This window comes from Anas acuta, chromosome 2, assembly GCF_963932015.1.
Source record: "Anas acuta chromosome 2, bAnaAcu1.1, whole genome shotgun sequence".
In the NCBI taxonomy this organism is placed as follows: Eukaryota; Metazoa; Chordata; class Aves; order Anseriformes; family Anatidae; genus Anas; species Anas acuta.
The window spans coordinates 21,333,657-21,355,133 of record NC_088980.1 but is presented as its reverse complement, the minus strand read 5'-3'; the positions used below and the strand labels follow the sequence as shown (position 1 = coordinate 21,355,133).

At 36.7% G+C, this 21,477-nt stretch overlaps 1 protein-coding gene across 1 annotated transcript in view; it reads left to right on the top strand.

Annotated features, from left to right (window-relative positions):
- LOC137852258 (macrophage mannose receptor 1-like) overlaps positions 1-20,174 on the top strand; it is a 33,461-nt gene extending 13,287 nt beyond the window's left edge. Inside the window, exons 15-30 of the mRNA XM_068673815.1 lie at positions 701-845; positions 1,308-1,343; positions 1,436-1,605; positions 2,508-2,575; positions 4,132-4,232; positions 4,623-4,765; positions 6,183-6,297; positions 7,335-7,483; positions 8,975-9,077; positions 10,312-10,544; positions 12,215-12,380; positions 13,712-13,864; positions 14,545-14,661; positions 16,088-16,255; positions 16,908-16,949; positions 17,372-20,174. Coding sequence (XP_068529916.1) covers positions 701-845; positions 1,308-1,343; positions 1,436-1,605; positions 2,508-2,575; positions 4,132-4,232; positions 4,623-4,765; positions 6,183-6,297; positions 7,335-7,483; positions 8,975-9,077; positions 10,312-10,544; positions 12,215-12,380; positions 13,712-13,864; positions 14,545-14,661; positions 16,088-16,255; positions 16,908-16,949; positions 17,372-17,616 — 2,154 coding nt within the window. The 3' untranslated portion in view covers positions 17,617-20,174. The remainder of the gene's footprint in view (positions 1-700; positions 846-1,307; positions 1,344-1,435; positions 1,606-2,507; positions 2,576-4,131; positions 4,233-4,622; positions 4,766-6,182; positions 6,298-7,334; positions 7,484-8,974; positions 9,078-10,311; positions 10,545-12,214; positions 12,381-13,711; positions 13,865-14,544; positions 14,662-16,087; positions 16,256-16,907; positions 16,950-17,371) is intronic.
- Positions 20,175-21,477: the final 1,303 nt, after the last annotated feature.

Below are 21,477 nucleotides of genomic sequence, written 5' to 3'. Positions count from 1 at the left end.
ACATTGGAATGGGCTGCCCAGGGAAGTGATGGAGTCACCATCCCTGGAGGTCTTTAAAAGACGTTTAGATGTAGAGCTTAGTGATATTGTTTAGTGGAGGAATTGTTAGTGTTAGGTCAGAGGTTGGACTCGGTGATCTTGGAGGTCTCTTCCAACCTAGAGTATTCTGTGATTCTGTGATTATTGTCTATCTTGGTTTTAGCAGCTCTGGTTGTACTGATCTTTATATTCCCATTTGACATTCACTGTTAGAAATAACTGTATATATCTAGTCAAGCTAAGCTTTGTGGCCCTTGCTCTCTGACAGAACAATGCAAGGCCCAAGTCTGTACCACAGAATTTATAGATTTCTCAGGCTGAAACATCAGAGCTGAATAATCAACCTGGGGATCAGAGGAAGATTATTAGATGTTTCTTTCTAGACCTTAACAGGACAAGTTCATATCTCCTGATAAAAACAAGGACAACAACTTTTCTTACTAGCATAGCTTGTAGTTACACACAGCATGATGACCATTCTGTACAATGGTCAGGTCCTTCTTACAGGGTCTGGCACCAAAGCATGGATCATGAAATCAAATGATGTACTTCTTTACCAAGATGTACTTGGTACATTGTACTTGGTTCTTCTTTAACAAGATAATATAAGACAATTGTTTTGTTTCAGAAGAGTACTAATGAAGCTGTATTTCCACTATAGGTAAATTTTGAAAAATGGGCAAATGGAGAACCAAACAATTATGATGGAAATGAAAAATGTGGAGTGTTTAATGGCTACAATGATATGAACTGGAACGATTTATTTTGTGAACATATGCAGGACTATGTTTGCCAAATAAAAAAAGGTAAGATGACTTTTTTTTTTTCTTTTTTTTTCCTTTCAGAAGTGTTTAGAAAAAATTAAGAACATCCTCTCCATGTCAAACCACAATGTCTGCATGCCGTAAAGCTAGTATGCCATCAAGTACAATGAAACACAGTACATTTCAATTTAAATAAAAGCAGCTGAAAACAACAAATTCATTCATAAGATACATGTGTAAGTTTACAATGTACATGCAGCATGTTGAAGAAGTGAAATCAGGTAGTCTAAATCATGCATAGTTTCTGTAAGCTTAACTTGTGTTGGCTCTAACACTGCTGAGTGTAACACTTTTTTTCCAGATATTTTTAGAAATTCTCTGAAAAAAAAATAAACAGAGTAACCTCTAGGATTTGTTGTATTGATAGGATTTTAAATCCTAACAATGTAATAGATATATTTAATTGAGAGATGTAATATACTCAGATATTGATTTATATTGCAGGAGCATCGTTGAAACCAGAACCTACATACACATTCGGTAAGTCATGTACTTCTACTAACAGAAAGAAGTTTTCATATGATGACGGTAATGTCTATTACAGACACTCTGCTTAATGATTTATCTTGCAGATTATGAATATATTGTTAGTGAAGATGACTGGATAATATATAATCATAAGGAATACTACTTTAGCAAGGAAGCAATGGCTATGGAAAAAGCGAGGGACTACTGCAAGAAGAATGGTGGTGATCTTGCCATCATTGAGGGTGAAAGTGAAAGAACATTTCTTTGGAAATATGTAAGAAACTTGCTTTACTTCAAAAATGCACAGTTCTGTCCTGCACTGAAGCATCTTTTTCACCTGGCTTCTGAAATATTAGAAACTGGTCCCCATCATAAAAAATCAGTGACACTTTTCATGGGTTTATCTACTTAGAAGCTTTACCATGATCATTATTTTGATAAAAAATTGCTACATGTAGACAAATCCTCAGTTTCTTTGTAGGAGCACTCCCAGAGTGTAACTTTCAAAAATCCCATTCTGTTTATCTGAAAGCTAGAGCTAGCTTGTTTGTTTTCCACCTCATTCTCTTCACAGAATTTCCCCCCCCCCCTTCCCCCCCCCAAAAAAAGAGCTTTTTCCCTCTTGTTGTCAAAATGGATTTTGGAATTTCAATAAAATATTTAAGCCAGACTAATTTCTAACAGGAAGTGAATAACCTAGTTAGGATAATCTTTTGTAAACAGTTTTCATACTACTGAAAACCAATGATTCCTTCCTGTCCTCCACATGACTAACTACTAAACTCCACCATTTACGTGTAACATTTTGGCAAATTCTCACTATATTTTCCTAAAACTCTTTAAAATACTGCTTTATTTTATAACCTGCCTGAGGCTTTTTTTTTTTTTTTAATATTAACATAGTATTTTACTCCATTTCTTTTTCATTCCATTCTGCTTTTATTTTTATTTAAATACTAGAAATTGGATGAAAATTTTACATTTTGCAGTTCAAGCACATAATCCCAGTGAATCCATGCACACTGCATACTATGTAACCGTACAACTAAAACAAAAGTATTTTTAAGTACTTGTTTGTTTGGAATCTGTTATTTTTACATCTCATTGAAGCTTTTTATTCTCTTTATTCTTATTCTTATTCTATTCTTATTCTTATTTTGTGTTTGTGTATTTTAGATTTTTTATAAAGATTGGGGAAATAACTTCTATATTGGCTTAAGTGTGAGCCTTGATAAGACATTCCGGTAAGTGAAAATATTAAGTTTGTCAGATTTATACATCAAGTGTGAATATTTGGCATGGCTGTCTGTGAGACTTTTTTTTTTTTTTTTTAGTGAGGGCATGTTCACTCAGTCAGTGCAGTGTCATTCCCTTTTCCTTGTTAGACAAGACATAAAACAGGTTGGAGATCTCTAGGGATGTGCCAGATGGTACTCGAAGACATTACTAAATATTCAAATAATCAAAACCTTCCTCCCCCTTCACCTTCTGCCTTTTTCTAGTGTCTTTTCCTGGGATTTCAAGCTTAGTAAGATGAGTCTCAGCCTCTTCATTTCTCTTAATTTCAGCCTTTCTTCTAACCTCTTGGGATGTCTTTCTTGTCTACAAGCCACAAAGACTCATCTCTGTGGAGCTGAGACAGTCATATCCCATTCTTCTCTCCACTTTTCCTGTAGGCCTCCTTTAGGTACTGGAAGGCCACTATAAGGTCTCCACAGAGCCTTCTTTTCTCCAGGCTGAACAACCCCAACTCCCTCAGCCTGTCTTCATAGGAGAGGTGCTCCAACCCTCTGATCATATTCATGGCCTTCCTCTGGACGCATTCTAGTCCATGTCCCTCTTGTGCTGGGGGCCCCAGAGTTGAACGAAGCACTCCAGGTGGGGTCTCACAAGAGCAGAGCAGAGGGGCAGAATCCCCTCCCTTGCCCTGTTGGCTATGACACTTTTGATGCAACCCAGGATACAGTTTGCTTTCTGGGCTGCAAGTGCACATTGCTGGCTCATGTTGTCTCACATCATTTGTTTTTGTATTATTTCTCCCTGTTTATTATGCACTGTTTATCCTGCTTGACTGAGGAATACTCAGGAATTCAAACTAGAAAAACACCGGATCAGGTGTTCTCTGAAGTCTTTCAGACTTGGCAGATTCCCCATTTGACTGTGCTCCCACCAGCACTCTGAAGCTTTTTCATTTTGTTTTCAAGTTGTTGGTTTTTTTTTTGAGAATAAATTTGTGAATCACCAAATAGGAATTGTGTATTACAAAACTGAAAGCAATAGGTATATAATATTAAAGATCTCCTTTGTTTAATAAAATGGTTCCCAGTGTAAGGTTCAAGGATCTCTCTTACACTGAAAGATCTTATATTACATTATTATTTTTATTATTATTAGTAGTATTATGTTATAATATTATATTATATTATACCTTATCTTACTCTTTTTGGCCCCAGGAAATTACTAAACTAGGCTCATGTTTCTGCTTCTGTATTCCAGGGAAGGTGAGGTCCAGTGTTACACTGGTGTGTTTTCTTTAAGCTATCAATGCTCAGAGGCCAAGAAGGCTGCAACCACCAGCTGATTAGTTGAGACCAGTTCCAGGTCAACAGAATAGGTAGCTGACATAAAGATTTTTTTAGTGATTCCAGGTGAAAGGTCTTGCTTTCCTTTTACCAGAGAATAACACATGTTGGTAAACTAGGATACAAGAAACAAAATACCAAGCTCTAGTATGTCCTTTACAAAGAAATACTACTCTGTTCAACTAAGAATTATTATTCCCCTAAATTGCTTCTTTCAGATGGATGGATGGAACTCCTGTCAACTATGTTGCCTGGGCTCCAAATGAACCCAACTTTGCAAATAATGATGAAAACTGTGTGGTCATGTATACCCAAACAGGTGTGTGCTGTAACAACATTCAGTCTGCATGGTGTGATATAGGCTTGGGAGAGCTGAATGTTTAAGTCAGGGTCTTAGAGATTTGCATCAGATCTCAGAGAGGTGAATTAAACGTTTGAACTAAAATTCCCCTTTGGCAGTGTTATGGTTTGCAAACACTGAAATATTTCTGTTCTCAGCCAAAATATTAATATTCTCAGTTTTGCTGGAAACGTGAATATTTCTAAAGAGAATGTACATAAAAAAATACTCATTATTTCTGGCAGAGAGAAATATAAATATGGTAGTCAGTTCTACTTCCTGTGATGGATTTGTTTTAGGAAAGGATACTCTTTATCCCAGTCTCTGTTTTGTTTTGTTTTTCTTTAATTCTAATTTGTTTTCAAACAGGTACATGGAATGATCTCAACTGTGGCAGTGTTGAATTATTCATCTGTGAAAGGCTTAACAGAACTGTTCGCCCAACTATTGCTCCCACCACACCACCACCAAAGGGTGGGTGTCCAGAAGACTGGCTTCTCTTTGATAACAAGGTGCAGTATGAAAAGTCAGTATACTGTACTTAAAACAGACAAACAAAAATACAAAACAAACATATTTGGTTCAGTTTTTAAGTTGTAGCAGGGTTTCTAGTTGTCATAAAATATGTTCTGATCATGTAAAAATATGTATAAATGACTCTAAAAATAAGTTTTCTGATATCGAGATTATCGAGATAGTCTTTATCAGGATAGTCTTTATTGGGCTCACAACAGTTCTGAAAGAGGTCATGAGCCATACAAGAACAAAGCTTCATCTTCATCTTTTTTTTTTTTTTTTTTTGCTATGATTTAATGTTACCAAAGATGGTTGAGTTGAGTGGTTTTCCTTGTGTGGGAGAAGCAACTGCAAAGCTGTTGTATGTTCTTATTTACTTTGCTGTGTTTATCTGGCTGCCATTTATTGCCTGGACACTGTTTTGTTCCTTGCCTAACATGCACTGGCTCTTACACCACTAAAGCACCTTCCTTTGAAAATATTTTTTAGGTTTTTTGTGCAACTAAATATTTGTTCAAGTAGACCAGTTATAAGATTCACCACAATTTATGACATGAGATCATTCTTGGTCTTCTCAAAAGACAAAATTTCAGGAAAAAAGAGTATATACATTTAAAACCCAGATATTTTTGTCAGTAATACAAAGCTATAAACAACCAGTGTATGCTGTTAAGCATACACCTAGCAGTAAAGATAATCCTTGATTACATTGCCTCATCTGTCTCTCTGTCCTTCTCTCCTTCCCTCCTTTTCTCCCTCTCTTTCTTCTCTCTCTTTTGGCTAAGCCAAAACAGGATTTAAGTTTGGTGGAACTCCTTCGTGTGAGATGAACTGTCTCCTCTGATAAGCTGTCTCCTCTTTCCTTCTCTCTCTCAGTTCCAGGGAAAAGAGTCACAGACAGAGATTTTTCCCTTTTGTGATGCTCACTCAACCTAAATGTTTCTCCCCTTCTTGCCTCCTGGAAGGGGAGCTTCCAGGCATTCCTCTCTGCATGTTTAGATAGCATTGCATTGTCTTTTATCCCCATTTTCTCCCAAGATTCCTGATTAACTTTTCTATTGCAAACTTTAATTAACACATTAGGGTTGCTTGACACTTGATATTTAGCTTCAATAATGTCTCATCCGTATTACACATTGCTTTTTGAGGTCTTAGGCATTCCCCTGAAATGCTGAGGAACCATCACTTTGGCTTAATTTCTACTGAAAATGTTAGACTGACATATTCGTTATTTTAAGGAGATGGTAAAATAGGGAGCTTTAAAGCAAGCTACAGAGGACTGTTAAACCACCTAATCTCCCCTTTTTTGGTGTAAAATATCTAACTTATCTCACTTGTTACAAACAGAAATGTTTTCACTGGAAACTCTGAAACACCATCCAACTATAGCTTTGGCACACTTCTCTTTTTCAGTGTTTTAAAGTATTCGGCCTTGATGAAAATGATACACTGACGTGGCATGCTGCACGGAACAATTGCATTAATTTTGGAGGAAACTTGGCTACTATTTCAAAAAAGGAAACACAAGGTATAAAGTACAAGTCTTTTGGTACTGAATGAGACTTCGAATAATCATTGAGAAATAGGTTAAATCAAATATTAAATTTTCTGAAATATATGCTACATTAATATCAAGTCATGTTCAATGAACAAATTGCATGTTGGAAAAAAAAGTTTGTGTAGATATTAGTGTCCGGATTAACTTTAAAAATCATATCTTTGGGGACCTATAGGACCCACAAAGGAATTTATGCTGTTCAAATATTTAGATTTTGTATTAGGGGCTTGTCATACAATAAAATGCCTCAGTACTGGAGTTCCCATGTTCCCCTGTTCCTTCTGCTCTTCTAGACCTCAGCCTGCTTGTCTTGCAGCTCAGCATATTACATTTTTTATTTTTATTTTTATTTTTTACTGAGGCCTCAAACTTCAATACTGATTGTAAGGAATGAAAAGTAATGCATATAATGAAAGGAAATGTCATGCCACAGGTCTGCTGAGGGCTGCACAGACCACTTCTTAGCTCACTCCATCAGTGTTTGTGTTTTATCCTTTTTATCTATAGCAAAGGAAGGACAGTCTTTGAATGTCAGTCTAAGCAGGAGCTAAGGGAAACAGCATTTGGCCTTCCTACATGCTGAGGTCTTAGTACATACATACTTAGTTCTTAAATAGTTTTATTTGCATTGTATCTGTTTTGAAACCAAGTCTTTGGATCTGGTTAACAAATAAATTACTAAAGAAGAAAATGGACTGCAGTCTGTAGACTCATTTTCTGTGTGACAAGGTGTACTGTCCTGATAGTAATTTCTGTAATACCATTAAAACAATTTTCCCTGCTTCTTCAGATGATCAATAACACAGGAGAGTGGGCACACAAATTCCTCTAAAAATGTTGAAAACAACTCTATGAATCAAACCTTGTCCATATTTTTATTTTCATCATAAAATTACCTCTTTATTTAAAAAGAGAGAAAAAATCATCATCCCTTTTCCAGGCACTGCTCTATTTAGGGAAAGGTAAATTCAGTTTCCCTCTTTGTGCAATTAATCTTTTTCCTTCAGCTTTCCTCATGTCCCTCTTAAAAAATGCTGCAACTGATGCCTGGGTTGGACTGAATGACATAAATCAGGAGCATGTATATTTATGGACAGACGGAAGCCCAGTTTACTACACAAATTGGGCAAAAGGTTCCCGAAGTTATTATAGCAAGGTAAACATTAATTTATGGTTATCACTTATTCTTAATAGCTTTGGTAGATTAATAAAATGTATGTACCTACAATAATATTTTTGTAAAGTTTCCTTTATAAAGTTTTTTAATGATCTTGTTGCTTCTGAAGGAAAAGCAGTCATGTGAAAGATCTACTTTCAGATATTTTCTTCAACTTTGTTTTGTCACAATTTATAAATCCAGTCAGACATTTGGAATTATTATGCAAAACTCAGATAAACAAGCAATTTTCCTTACTTTACCATGACCGATCAGGAGATTCAAATAAACCATAGTATAGCAATACCTGCATAATTTAGTGATACAGAGAATGTCATTTAGACTTCTCTAGGAAAATATGAACTGTACAGTTTACATTTCATGGTGCTGAGCTTAGTAAGATAAATGCATTGAATGCAGCCCTCAAAAGGAGAATCTGGGTCTTCCTTTCTTATTTTCTTCCCCTTCTATACTTTCTATTAAATTTTCTCAGTTTTACAGAAACTTTTCTGCATGCTTTGAAGCTTTCAGCACTGCTATACCATTTTGTGTTTAATTGCAAGAGAAAACTGAGTGTTTTTCAATAATTTTAAAAAGCCTAATGAAAAATACTGATTGATAGCACCACTTCTTTGCTCCTTTGCTAGCTTTACCAAGTTTCTCTTTTTGTGACAGAATTGTTTTGAGTCTTGCTGAAACAGGAAACAGCTCTGTGAGGTCCAACCTCCACTGCCACCCAGGCTAGAGCTCAGTTTTAGGCTCTTCAGGACTTCCCCATCTTACACACATGCTTTTTGTAGAAGGCTATGCCCATTTCCCTTCACAAATTGTTCCCCATGCACTCTCCTTCACTTGCTGCTGGGCTATTTTCTCTGAGGGGGTCAGAGACAGCATGAGGTTATGCTGAGATGAGGGAGGGAGAGCTGCTGCTTCCTGCTGCAGAAAACTGGAGGAGGCAAAGGAGGAAGCAGAAGAACCAAACCTGGGGTGCAAAGGGTTGGGGAATTGTCCCTCACAAAAAATTGTTCCTGCTTGCTACCTATATGCTACTGGGCTGTGGCAACATCTTTGGTTTCTAGTGCCAGACTGGTGCAGAATGAGGGTTTTAGCTTTCTAGGCAAGCTATAGTCCCGATAAGAGTTTCTATATAACCTCCAGGAAAATAACAGAGCTCAAATGTCCTGTGTGCCATATCTAGCATATGTGCATCTACCTGTATGCACACACACACACAGATCATGTGGACAGGTAGTCCCTACCTCGGAGCTGTGATTTGCAATCCCTCCATCATGCAAGCACAAACTGTTCTACGGATGAGTTGTAAATGACTGTTGTCGTATTACTGCTTCTGACTATTTCTAATGTGAGTTCATACAGATTATCTTAATTTTACTCAGGTATGTGTGACAGGTGAGTCTGTATATCCTGTAGGAAAAGGAATGTTTCCTATTTTTCCACATCTTTTTCTTATTAATCTCATCTCACATGTAGGATGACTGTGTCTATATGATAAAGAACCCTATTGAACAAGCAGGGAAATGGAAAGACGAAGAATGTAAAGCAAGCAAAAGCTACATATGCCAGAAAAACACTGGTGAGTTTTCTTTCAATACTTTCTAGTACAGGTAATTTATTGTGGTTAATTTAAACTGGTGGTAAAATTAACTTCCCATGCTCAGTGCTATTTTAACTGAATTTAATTTAACAGTGTCACTTGCACTAGAAACCATTTATACAAAATGAACACACATATTATTTTCTGAAGAAAAACTCTTGATCTTTTTAATCTTTCCTATTTTAAGTACCAGACCAATACATTATCATTATTATTATTATTATTATTATTATTATTATTATTATTATTATTATTATTATTGTTGTTGTTGTTGTTGTTGTTGTTGTTGTTAATTATTGTTGTTGTTGTTGTTGTTGTTAATAATAATAATAATAATAATATTATATAATAATATAATATTTTTGTTGTTAATATATATATTATATATTAATAAATATTATTTATTAATATATATTAATATATATTATTAAATAAATATTAATATATAATATTATTGTTGTTAATTATTATTGTTGTTGTTGTTGTTGTTAATAATAATAATAATAATAATAATAATAATAATAATAATAATAATAATAATAATAATAATAATAAACCTCTATGGAATATCATGTATTTTACTATTTTTGGCAGTCAGGAGGGGGAGAAAGAGAGAGAACAGTGAAGTACTTTGCCTTTATATGGGAAAATTCTTTAAAACTGAATTCTACTGTTATATTTAAAAGCACTGAAACAACTTTGTTTTGAAAATCTGCCCTGCTTGATTTTCAGTTTTCAAGTGCCCTTTTACAGTGTTGGGAAATTTCATCATCAGCACTATCCCTTTGCTCACAGCATGCCAGTTTTACCCTCTGCTATTTTCCTTACTCTTTTTCTTATCAGAAATACACCAAATACTAGTATATCACAGAAAAAGTGGGAGGATTGTTCCTTTTAATGCCTTACACAGTCACTTTGGGAAGGTCTAGAGTTTATTTGGCACGTTCCTGGAAGTGATACAGATATTTATGTTAGAAAGTAATTCTAAAAAGAATTAGAAAAGTTTATTACAGAATGTGAAAACATGGCTTCATCACTGCAGTGTTAGTTGGGAAACATCTTAATTTGTTATTGCAGCCTCCTTTAATTACTTGACTACCATGGTAAAATAGATCCTCTTTCATTGTGATATGTCTGGCCAAGATATAGCTATGGACTTTCTTTTTATTATTATTTTTTATTTTTATTTTTATTTTTTGTTTGTTTGTTGCAGACCCTAAACTACAAAACTCCCAACCTACGGTCCCGATGTTCGGCTTTAACAATTATGGTGATGACCGCTATGCAGTCATCAACTACAAAATGAGCTGGGAAGAAGCACAGAAAAACTGCAGAGACCAATATGCAGAACTTGCCAGCATTCTGGATCCTTATGCTGAATCCTACCTGTGGTTACAAATATTAAAGCATGGAGAGCCTGTATGGATTGGTCTTAACAGCAACACAGTAAGTCCATCAAACGCTTGTGACAATCAAACCTGTATTCCAGATCAACATAGATCAGCCATGTTTCTTGCTCAGAGGTTTTCAGGATCCACTCTTGCAGGCTCTAGTGTGAATGCTCTTGATCAGATCTATGACTGCTTGGCAGGAATCAAAGTTTTGCTAAGGTACTTGACTTGGCTCCACTTCAGAGGTTTTAAACATCTAAATATTTGGCCAAATTGTAAGTCAGAACTTCCACAGCCCGTATTTCAAAGGCCACCAAGGATACAGCTGCAGTAGCTAGTGGCTTCAGTGGCTTCAGTGGCTTTGAATTTTTGCTTCCTATGCCATGGCTGGGCCACGCACTCACATGTGGAAGCACAGCTATTTCTCAGGACATTCTGTGGAGCACACCAAAGAAACAGCTTGGCTTAAAAGTAGTTGTTTCTTTGTGAGGTTATTTTAAGCTTTATTATTTCACTTTACAGACTAGCAGTACAAGAACATGAACTGTTGTCCAAGCAACAGGAGAGACGGCAAGCTGCAGCACAGAGGAAGGAGCAGGCCTCTGGCAGGGGGGATGCATTAGGTTGGTTTTCAGAGATGATGCCAGTGCCTGAGGGAAAGCTGCCAACAGCCAAGAGCATGAAGGCCTGAAAGGGAAGCACTTACTAAAGGCATATAAAAAGGACATGAAAAAAAAAAAAAAGATGCAGCTGGATATTTGTGGAAACAGAGTTGTGAGGAAATAAAGAGTGGAGAGGTAGAGCTAGCTGGAGCTTGGTGAGACATGGGGCAGAAGGAGGGCACAGTTCATGATGTGGAAGGAACCACAGTTGAACTTCATTGAGAGCAGGCACTGGGAACCCAGGATTAGATAGGAAACTGGGATGACACTTGGCCGGGGAGTTCAAAGGAAAAAGGACACGAAAGCAACTGTTACAAAGAACAGAATAGGAGCCTGCATCTAAAAGGTGGCAGGAAGAAGGGGTCAGACTGCACAGGACAGGGTGAGAGGAGCCATGGATGTGACTGCTGTTAGTCATGTTTTGGAAATAATCATGAAATCTATTGAAAAAAGAACATGTTGTAGAGAGAAAAATACTTATAGTTAGTAGCTGGTCCTTGCAAGAGCTAAAAACCTATTACAAGTCCTATTAGCACAAGTGGACAAGTGGCAGAGGTCTGTGGCATGTGTCACATGAAAAACAAAGTCAGTGTGCTCGTTTGAGTGGAACTTCTGCTTTTTTTTTTTTTTTTTTTTTTTTTTTTTTTTTTTAAATATAGAAGAGCTTGTGTTAGAGGAAAGCTAGGAATAGTTTATCTGCAATCTTTATTTGATCTCTGTGTGTATGTGGAGTCCATTGATAATTTTTTCTGTGACATATTTATATTTGTTACCACAAGGCTCTTTGTCCCTTTACTGCACAAGCCAGATGGTGTGAATTGAACAATGCAGGTTGAATAGTGAACAAATGTCATTAAGATCACTGTATCTTACTGTAAGATCCACTGTAGAGAGTGGAAGCTTGGACCAGACTTTTATATAATCATGACAGAGGAATAATAAATTATGTGCAGGAAACTGTGATTCTGACCTGTCCTATCTTTTACATACCTGCAAGCAATCTTAATATTCTTTTAACCTAATTCATGTATGTGACATAATCTTTATTGTCATTTGCTTTTAGACTGGTGGCCGTTACATGTGGTCAGATAGAAGGAGGAGCAGGTATCATAACTGGGCCAGTGGAGAGCCAAATAAAAACAGAGCCTGTGCCTATCTAGATCTGGACGGTTTTTGGAAGACAGCATCTTGCAATGAAACCTTTTTATCTGTCTGTAAACAATCTGATGGTAGGTTATCAGTAGGAGAAATGTGATTAGGGAGGCTGGAATTTAAATTCTTCTCTTTATTTGAATTTAGGTTTTGCACATAGACAATGATTGTGAGAGAAGTTTTATGCTTTGTGATAAACTATTGCTTTTGTTAAGGAAGAACACCTAGATCTAGTCTGTCTTGAACGATTTCCAAAGACCTTCACATTTCATTTCCCATGCCAGTCAATACATGCACATAATAAAGTCAACTGCAACATTTCATGCCACAAGTGGATATTTTCTGCATCCGTATTTGTCAGGGATTGCAGAATTGGTCAACCTTAACCCAACCGTAAATACATTAAAAATATATTTTACATTTCAAATAATCTTCTGTAATATTGGGAGATAAGAAACTTCACTTTGTAGAACCAATAAGTGCAGATAGAAAGAGGACCAGGGGGTAGACAAATATGGAAACATCCAAACTGATGAATTTATATTCAAGAAAAGTATAAGATCCTGGGAAATTTTGCTTGAAGTACTTTTACTGAAGTACCATAGGGGTTCAAATATTATACCTAATTATCAAATATGTTTTAAATTATGCATGGAATTTATGATCACTGTACCAGACTTCACTGCAAATGTTTTGCTCATTTAAGCTTTACTTTGCCTTTAATCATGTCATTCAATAGGTTGCTGTTTCTACTTTTACATAGTTTAAGATGTATGCACAGGGACAGATACAGACAGCTTCTGTGACCTTGCTACAAAGCAGCTGGACGCAAGCCACTGGCAGTGTGACCAGACCAATACAGTCCAGCTATGCCCAATACCATGCATGCTTCTGCTGCTGTGGAGTATTGCTCATTGTGCCTTCTCTTTTCATCGTTCCTCACTCTTGAATTTCTCAGAAGGGTGCTGCTTGGTAGCTGTATTCACAGGAGAACAAAAAATACTTAAAAAATATAGGAAATCTGAATGCTGCAAAGCACACCTCAGCAATGAATGAATGGCACTTTGGGAACCCATCCCCATGTGGTGGTGGTTTTGAGATACTTTAGGCATACTGACTAATTCTTTTTTTTAAGTTTTGAAGTTTTAAATTGCCTAGCTGAAGACAATTGCAGTTAGATTCCAGTAAGCCTTCTTTAGCACGTTGGAGAACAGCCCCATCCAGAAAACATTACTATTTTACCATGATTAGTCCTGTTATTTATTTATTTATTTATTTAATTATTAGTTGAGCCTATGGAATATTCTTTTACTGGAATCACTGTCAAAATGACAGGATTGATATGTGGTGCAGCAGTATGTTACCCTTGTCTTCTACAGCCCTACTGAAATCTGTCTCTCCTTAACAGAGTTAATCCCTAGTGAACCACCACAGCTTCCTGGAAAGTGTCCTGAACCGAAGCGTGGTAGATCTTGGATTCCCTTCCGTGGCCATTGCTACTATGTCCACACCACTTCGGAAGAAAGCTGGCCTGATGCTTCCATGATGTGTATTCAGATGGGTAAGTGCCTTTTTTATTAGTCAATTCTAAAGGTTGTTTGTGCCCAGAATAATGTGACAGGTTGCAGTCTAAATTTCATTTTTGGCTTATTGTTCCATTTTTCCACTAGTTCTTGTAAAAATTCAAGCATCTCAGAGACCCATGTGGGTAGGTTTTAATCCTTTTTTGATTGCCCATTAGGGTAGGTGGCTTGAAAGTGTCCACTTGCCTTTTTTACTCCTTCTCTGTTACACCTTATGCCTCCCTTTTCAATCCATCACCACATTGATTTTCTTGTTTGCTTTATCTGACCTTTTTGATGTCTGTTCTGCATTTTGTCTTTTCTTCCCCATCTGAAGTTCCTACCCTTGTTTGTAGAGTGTTTGTATTCTTGGTCTCAATTTGTTGCAGTCCCTATCAGGTTGAAGACAGCTCATAAAAGGTAGAAATAAATAAACACATCCTGAACCTTGGGAGGGACTTTTATTTTTATTATTTTTTTATTTTTAAATCCAGAACCAAGAGATAATGTGTAGATTTATGTGTGTATATCAATTCTAAGCTTAAGTGAATTTACTCTCAAGCCTCTCTACTATATGAAAAATCTGATCATGAATCATATCATGTTTTTTTACTGAGGTAAATGATTTATAGTGGAAAATATTGCTGAAATTATATGTAATATTTAATTTATATTTTAGGTGCTTCTCTAGTTTCCATAGAAGATCCAGCTGAACTGAACTTCCTTTTACTGTACCTGTCTCCACTTGCAAGTGACTTCAGAAGGTTTTGGATAGGATTATTCAAAAATATTGATGGTAATTATTTCAAAATGCATAGTGAGATGAAAATAAATACTAACTAAACAGGAGAATTCTAAGTAACACTAACATTAAATACTAATATGTTAAATATTAAATGATTAAACAAATAAATCAACTGTTAAGTGTTTAATAGCTTTTCAGCTAAAATACTTACAATATATGCCAGCTAAAGGCCTATATTTTCTGTATCTTTATCGTAGTTGGAGTATACTTCAGTCTGTAAAAGATTCTAGTTTAGCACTGCTTACTAACTAAACTGCTTACTAACTGCTTACTTACTAAAATTGCTTGACAGCCAGAGTTAGTCTTAAAAAAAAAGAAAAAAAAAAAGTCTAACAATTGAGAACTGAGGCAGCTTTTAACTGAAATTTATTTCTAAACAAAACAGAGAATAGCAGAATAGGAACTCACAAACTGCCTAGCAATAATTCTTAATCTATTCTTTTAAATCTTTTTCTTCATAAATTTCTGGTAGAACTTTTTGCTTTCATCCAAAAATATTTCAGCTATTTATTTGGAAATGCAATTCAAAATTTCTCATTCAAAATGTTGGTAAAAACAAATTTAATAATGTTTTCTTTATAATTGTAATCCTAATCCTGTTTTTCACAGCAGTCTTTGAAGGTAGGGCTCCAGAACAAGTGGGCTGCTCTGGCCTTGGCTGTGGCTGCCCAAGTCTCTGTCCCTCCCCATCAGCAGTGTTGGGCACCTTGTAGTATGGTTGGCCAGGCTGATCTGTTCTCACTGAAAACTAAAAGTGTTTTTTTTCCTAACCTGGCCCACTACCTTTCCACATTGCTACATGCCAGTGAAAGCAGAGGCAAAGGAAAGTGCAGCTGCAGACAGTGGGATGGAGATGGTGGCACTCAGGTGGCAGTGAGCAGATAGGATATCCTGACATGAAAGCACACCCTGAGGGAGCAGAGATGGCAATTATTTCTACTTGATGGCCCTCAGCAGGAGATGAGCAAAAAGTTATTATTAAAGAGATCTGATTCAGATTGCAAAGGCAATTGATCATGGATCCACAAGTAAAGAAAATTTTCTGAGCAGTCTGGATCCTTAAACTGCAGAGCATGGCTCATGTGGACACTGCTTTTCTGAAAAAAAACACAATAGGTGGGTTCTGGGCACAGACTTCAGCTCAAAGTCCTCAGGCAGCTTGGGCATTTCTTTCTTTCTTTGTTAACAGCCATGGCCCTGGAGGGTAATGGAGTTAACTTTGTCTGTGTACAGCATATGAGCATTACATTTTGTGCATTCCCATCTGAACATCTCTGACTGTTAAAAGAGTGAAAATTGAATCCTCTGTGATGATAGATTAATCAATAATAAATTCGGTATGCAATGTCATTGGGCCTGGTAGACTAGAACTGATTCCCTACTTCATTCACTTATAATTTAATACTCTTAATTTTAGGGGAATGGTTATGGGCAGACAGAAGTGTGGTAGAATATGTCAACTGGGAGAAAGGAGAGCCTACAGTAATTTTTGATGAACACTGTGTTGACATGGATGTCTCAAGTGGAGCCTGGAGGAACTATTACTGCTCCGTTGACCAGAATTTTATTTGCAAAATCCCAAAAAGTAAGTTCTGATTTATGTTTACCACGTTATTTTAGAAGTACCAATTAACATATACCTGGTCAAACTAATCATACACTGGATACTTTTTATGTGTTGATGTTGATGCATGTGCATCTGTATTAAAGCCAAGAGTAACTTTTGTTAAGAACAGAAAAATAATGTTGGGGATTTTTTTGTTTGTTTGTTTGTTTGTTTGTTTGTTCTCCACATGTTGTCAATGGAGTAATTCACAAGCTTTGTAGGACCCAGCCAGCCAGACCTGCATGGAATTGACTGAATCATAAGCAAGGGAGGGAGGAAAACAAAAGTATATCTTAAATGTTTTCATGTGTAAAAATGCTTTTCAAGTATAAAAAATTGAATTCCTCTATGTGAAGAGTGGGTACCGTGGAGGTGTGAAAACTTTGAACAGTAAAAGTGCTCAAAGCAATTAACAATGAGACAAAAGTTTGGGGTTGTTATAACAAACATTTTAAACAAGAATACTTGATTAAATTATTGTGAATTCTCAGGGAAAATGCTTTCATATATTATTAATCTGTATTATGTAAAATCTAATAGGAACACAAAGTAATAACTATATACTGTGTACTTAGTCTTTGAATGGTTGTTTGTGAACAGTGTATAATATATCCATATTTTAATTTTAAAGTTATTGAAGTTGAACCAACCCATGATTCATCCATCAATAAAGGTAGGTTGTTTTTTATAAGCATGTTAAAAAGAAATTTCAATACATTTCTATGCATTCATTATTTACAAGTAAAATTGCCTCTAGATGAGTTTCATTGAAATACCCATCTAACTATCACTGATGATTTTATTTTAAACTTGTTGAAAAAAAGATTTTTTTCTTTCAAACTGGGTGGCTTATTGATATTTTTGTTATTTTCTGAATAAAGTGGGGTACAATATAATGCTACTTTTAAGAGAAATGTAGGACAGATTGAGCCCAATTTTGCTCTGCCCATTGAGACTGGGTGTTGATTTTAAGTGTGGTTATGATTGTTCTGTACTTTTATAGTTCACCCAGCTGGTTTACACAGGAAAATATTTGTTGTACACAGTAGCAGTCTCTGTTCATTTGTGGTAACTGTTCTGTTTTGTTTTTCATAGCATCAAAAAGAGAAGCTGCTGCTTCATCCTCACATAGTTTAAGTGTGATGATTGTTATACTGATCTTCCTACTGCTAGCAGGAACTGGCCTTACAGTCTATTTTTTCTATAAGAAAAGACAAGAACAGAAAACAATTACAGCCAGTTTTGACAATACTATATACTGTGGTGATGCTGACCCTGGAACTCATGAATCAAGGTGTCTTGTGACCAATATTGAAGAAAATGAACAGGCACTGGTTTAATAATCAGGACAAACTTGGAAATGAATTACTGTTTCATACTAAGGACTGATTTGGAAATGAATTAAAGCACTGGAATATCAGAATTCTTAAGTTAAAGTGATTTTCTTCTATGGAAACTCTAGTTCATTTTGCACAGGTTGCTTCTTGCCTTATGTACTAGCAGGAATAAACAATCTTGCAACACTCTGGATCTGCTCTCAGACAGTATTACCTGGCAGGACTGTAGGACATGCTTATGACCCTGGAGCTACGCTGTGTAAAGGAACACTCGGGCTGTTCCAGTCTCTGTATAGGTCCTGCATCACCTTGGGGCATGAGGAGACCCATACTCGTCACAGGCAATTGTGAGAATAAATGTCTTAACAGTCTCCAAAAAGTACATCCAGATCTGTAGAAATCCTGAAAATGCCACTACTGATGTCCACTGACTGATCACAGGCTGGCAGAATTGCATGGGTCAGATGGGATCTCCCAGCTCACTTCGCGCACATCCTTTCTTGAAGCAGGACCAGCTCCCCGCCCCAGCTAGGGAGCTAGCTCCCATGCTTATCCACACTCTTGGTGAAGATTGCTTTCCTTATACCATATTTGAATTTCCCTTGCCTTTTCACTTTTGCACAGCAAAAGACTGCACACCTCTGAGAAAATTTTGGCTGCATCTTTTCTCTAACCCCCTTATAGTTGAATACAAGACTCAGGTCTCCCCTTAACTTATTCTCCCTGCTCTTTCAGATTCTTACTGTTACCACATACCTATATATCAAGTCCCTACTCCTCTCAGTGGCCCTCGGCTAGACCCTTCATTTTTCCACCATCCAGTTCCAGCACTTACTGCTTCATGGAGTCATACCCCTTCAGGTGCAGGATACACTTCAAATCATTGGCAATATATTACCCTTTAGACCTGCTGGGCCAAGCAGTTCTTCACCCAACTTGCAGTCGACCCACTATATTAAGACAGAGGATTTTGAAAGTCCTGCTGAGATCAAGGTAAATGACATCCACTACTTACTCCCTTTTCTGGGGACTGCAGACAATAATTTTGTCATAGGAAATAACTGTTTTGGCCAGGCATAATTTGCCCTTTATAACTGAGTTCTGGCTATTTCCATTCCCCCTTTTTTGTCTGTTTTGTTCCTGGAAATCGCTTCCAAGAGAATTGTTCCATAATTTTCCCAAGGACTGAGGAGAAGCTGACTGCACTGTAGCTCCCAAATCCTTCATCATTCCTGTTTTGAAGGTGTGACATCTGACTTTTCCAGTCACTGGTGCAGTCATCGTGACTTATCAGAGGTGACAGAGTGCAGGTGACCTGTGACCACAGCCAACTCCCTCGGTATCCTCAGATACATTCCCTCAGGTCCTGTGGATGTCTATAGGTACAGCTAACCTTATCCCTAACTCAATCCTTCTGCACCATGGGTTGTACTGTTCTTCCCTAACATCTGCTGCTAACTAGAGACCTGGGAAGTGTGAGAAATGGTTGATAGCATTGAATACCTCAGCTGTATGTCTTGCAGGTCTCCTGCCCCATTCAGCTATGGGCCCGCATATTCCTTTTGCTGCTGAGGCACCCACAGAAATCCTTTGTGTTACTCTTCATATTCCTGGCTAGTCTGAACCCCAGCTGAGCTTTAGCTTTCCTCATTCTGTCCCAGTGTGTCCAGGACATGTCCCTACTTGCATTCTCGGAAACTTGTTGCCTTTTTCACCTTCCATACACTTTGAGCTCTTTGATTTTCAGCTCAATCAGAAACTCCCCATTGGGCTAGGCCTGCTTGCTGCCCTGCCTACTTTGTGTCTTGCATATTGGGAGAAACCATTCTTGAAGTTTAAGGAGGTTGTCCTTGAAGATGGAAAAACTATCTTTGGATCCTTGGCCTTTCAATAACCTCATTCAGATTTGATTTTTCTTTGGGTCGGTGTTGTATAAATTCAGGTCAGAAAGCTCCAAAATGCAGATAGCATGCATTCTCATACTGGGATATTTAATTCTACAGCACATACCTGTAATATAGGAATGATAGGATACTTCAGAGTATCTCATCACAAAAGTATTATTAAATCTTATTCTGTTGGTCTTTTGTAAAATTCCAGTCTTACCTGAATAAACACATTTTCCTCTTTATATAACTTATAAAGTTGAACTGAATGCATTGAATGATCAGCTATGATAAGAAGTATGAGTGTATTGTGAATAGAAATACGTTCTCATACGTTCTCATTTAAATAACAGAATAGGAATTTCAAAGAAAAGGGGGAGAATGGGCAGGATACTTAATACACAGCTGACAAAACTGTGTAAAATTTGTTCTTGATATCTCCAATACAAGTGAAGATTTTGTACCTTTTTAGGCTTTTTTTTTTTTTTTTTTTTTTTTTTTTTTTTTTTTTTTTCAAAGTCTAATGAAGCTTGTTATTAGAAAGGCTTTCATAATTTCTCACTGAATTTTCCCTGTCAAAGTCTGTTTCAGTCCTGTAAATTTCATTCCAGACTTCCATCAGGACTGAGCTGATAGCACTGCATTTTATGTGAGTGTATCCTCTGTGTTCAGAAAGCTTGAAAATAAACAGTTGGTTCCTATATGTAAAAATATTTTAAACATTTTCATTTTTTTTGGTGCCAAACATAAACAATCAAATGACTCAAAGATCGTAGTCTCAAGAATATATTTAATTTGACATTTTAAAATATTGTAATCTTTTGACAATTTTTAATCATGTTTAAATTAAAGTATTTTACTTGTATATGAAATACATGTAAATAAGTTTTTGTTCTACTTTGATTCATTAAATAGTCATTAAAAGGTTGGTTATAAGTAAAAGTTTGTGTCTTCTTAAATAGAACAATTTATCCTAAACGTAACATAACAGAAAGGAGAGATGGGAATCTTAAGGTTCTGTACTCAAAATAAGCACCTATTTTTCTTAGTCTACCATGTCCTTAAATTCTAGTAGTGATTTGTCTTTGCCATCCCATGAAAGAACATCTCACTGTTTCTTTATTCCTGACATTTGAAAGTTTGCCTCAATAAAAGATAGTGTAGTTTAACATTGTTCATGTGCTGTACTGAATAGATAGACAGTTGTGAAATTAATTTGTGCCTTCAGGTGAGATTCCAGTGGGCAAGAGGCAGATTTTGCAGGTTTGAACTGCTCCATGAGCATAAACTTTCCCTGATGTCACCATAAATGGACACAGGAAAAGTTTGGGTTCATTTTCTCTGCTGTGCGGTTATCTGACATATCCAGCCTTCTTTCTTCTCTGATGTTCTGTGGGGCACAACTTTTAATATGATATTTGATAAATAATGGCATTTAAAATGTTTTAAGAATATGCTTAAAAGTTCTGGTTCCTCTGAGAAAATATTTACTCCCATTTCAGGAGAATGCACACAATGTGAGTGTTATACTGTATTTTTTTTTATCCAGCCTTCTCACTCGAGCAGTTAGATGAAATTAATTTAACCTACTTTCAGAACTTGTTGACATAACTCTCCTTTGTAGTCAATGCTCAGAAACATACTTGTAGGGTTATCTGTTCCATGGTCCACCAGAAGTGGCTAATGATGGGACAGAGCTTCCAGAGGTGGGAGGAAGTAATGTTCAGTAATGGGAAGAAGAGGAGTTCATGCAGTGAGAAACATAGACTTGAGTTGATAAGAGGATGGATCTGACCAGCTGGGAGAGCCAAGCAAGGCTGGCCAGTCCCAGTGTCTTGGCATGGCAGGGATGTTGGAAATGCTGGAGTGCCAAGAGTTCAAGGGTTGTTTTGTTACTGCAATGGAATTGGAAGACTCCTGGTTATGGAGAAGCAACAGGGGGAATGAGCATGCTTTAAGCAGGAGCTACCCAAGATAT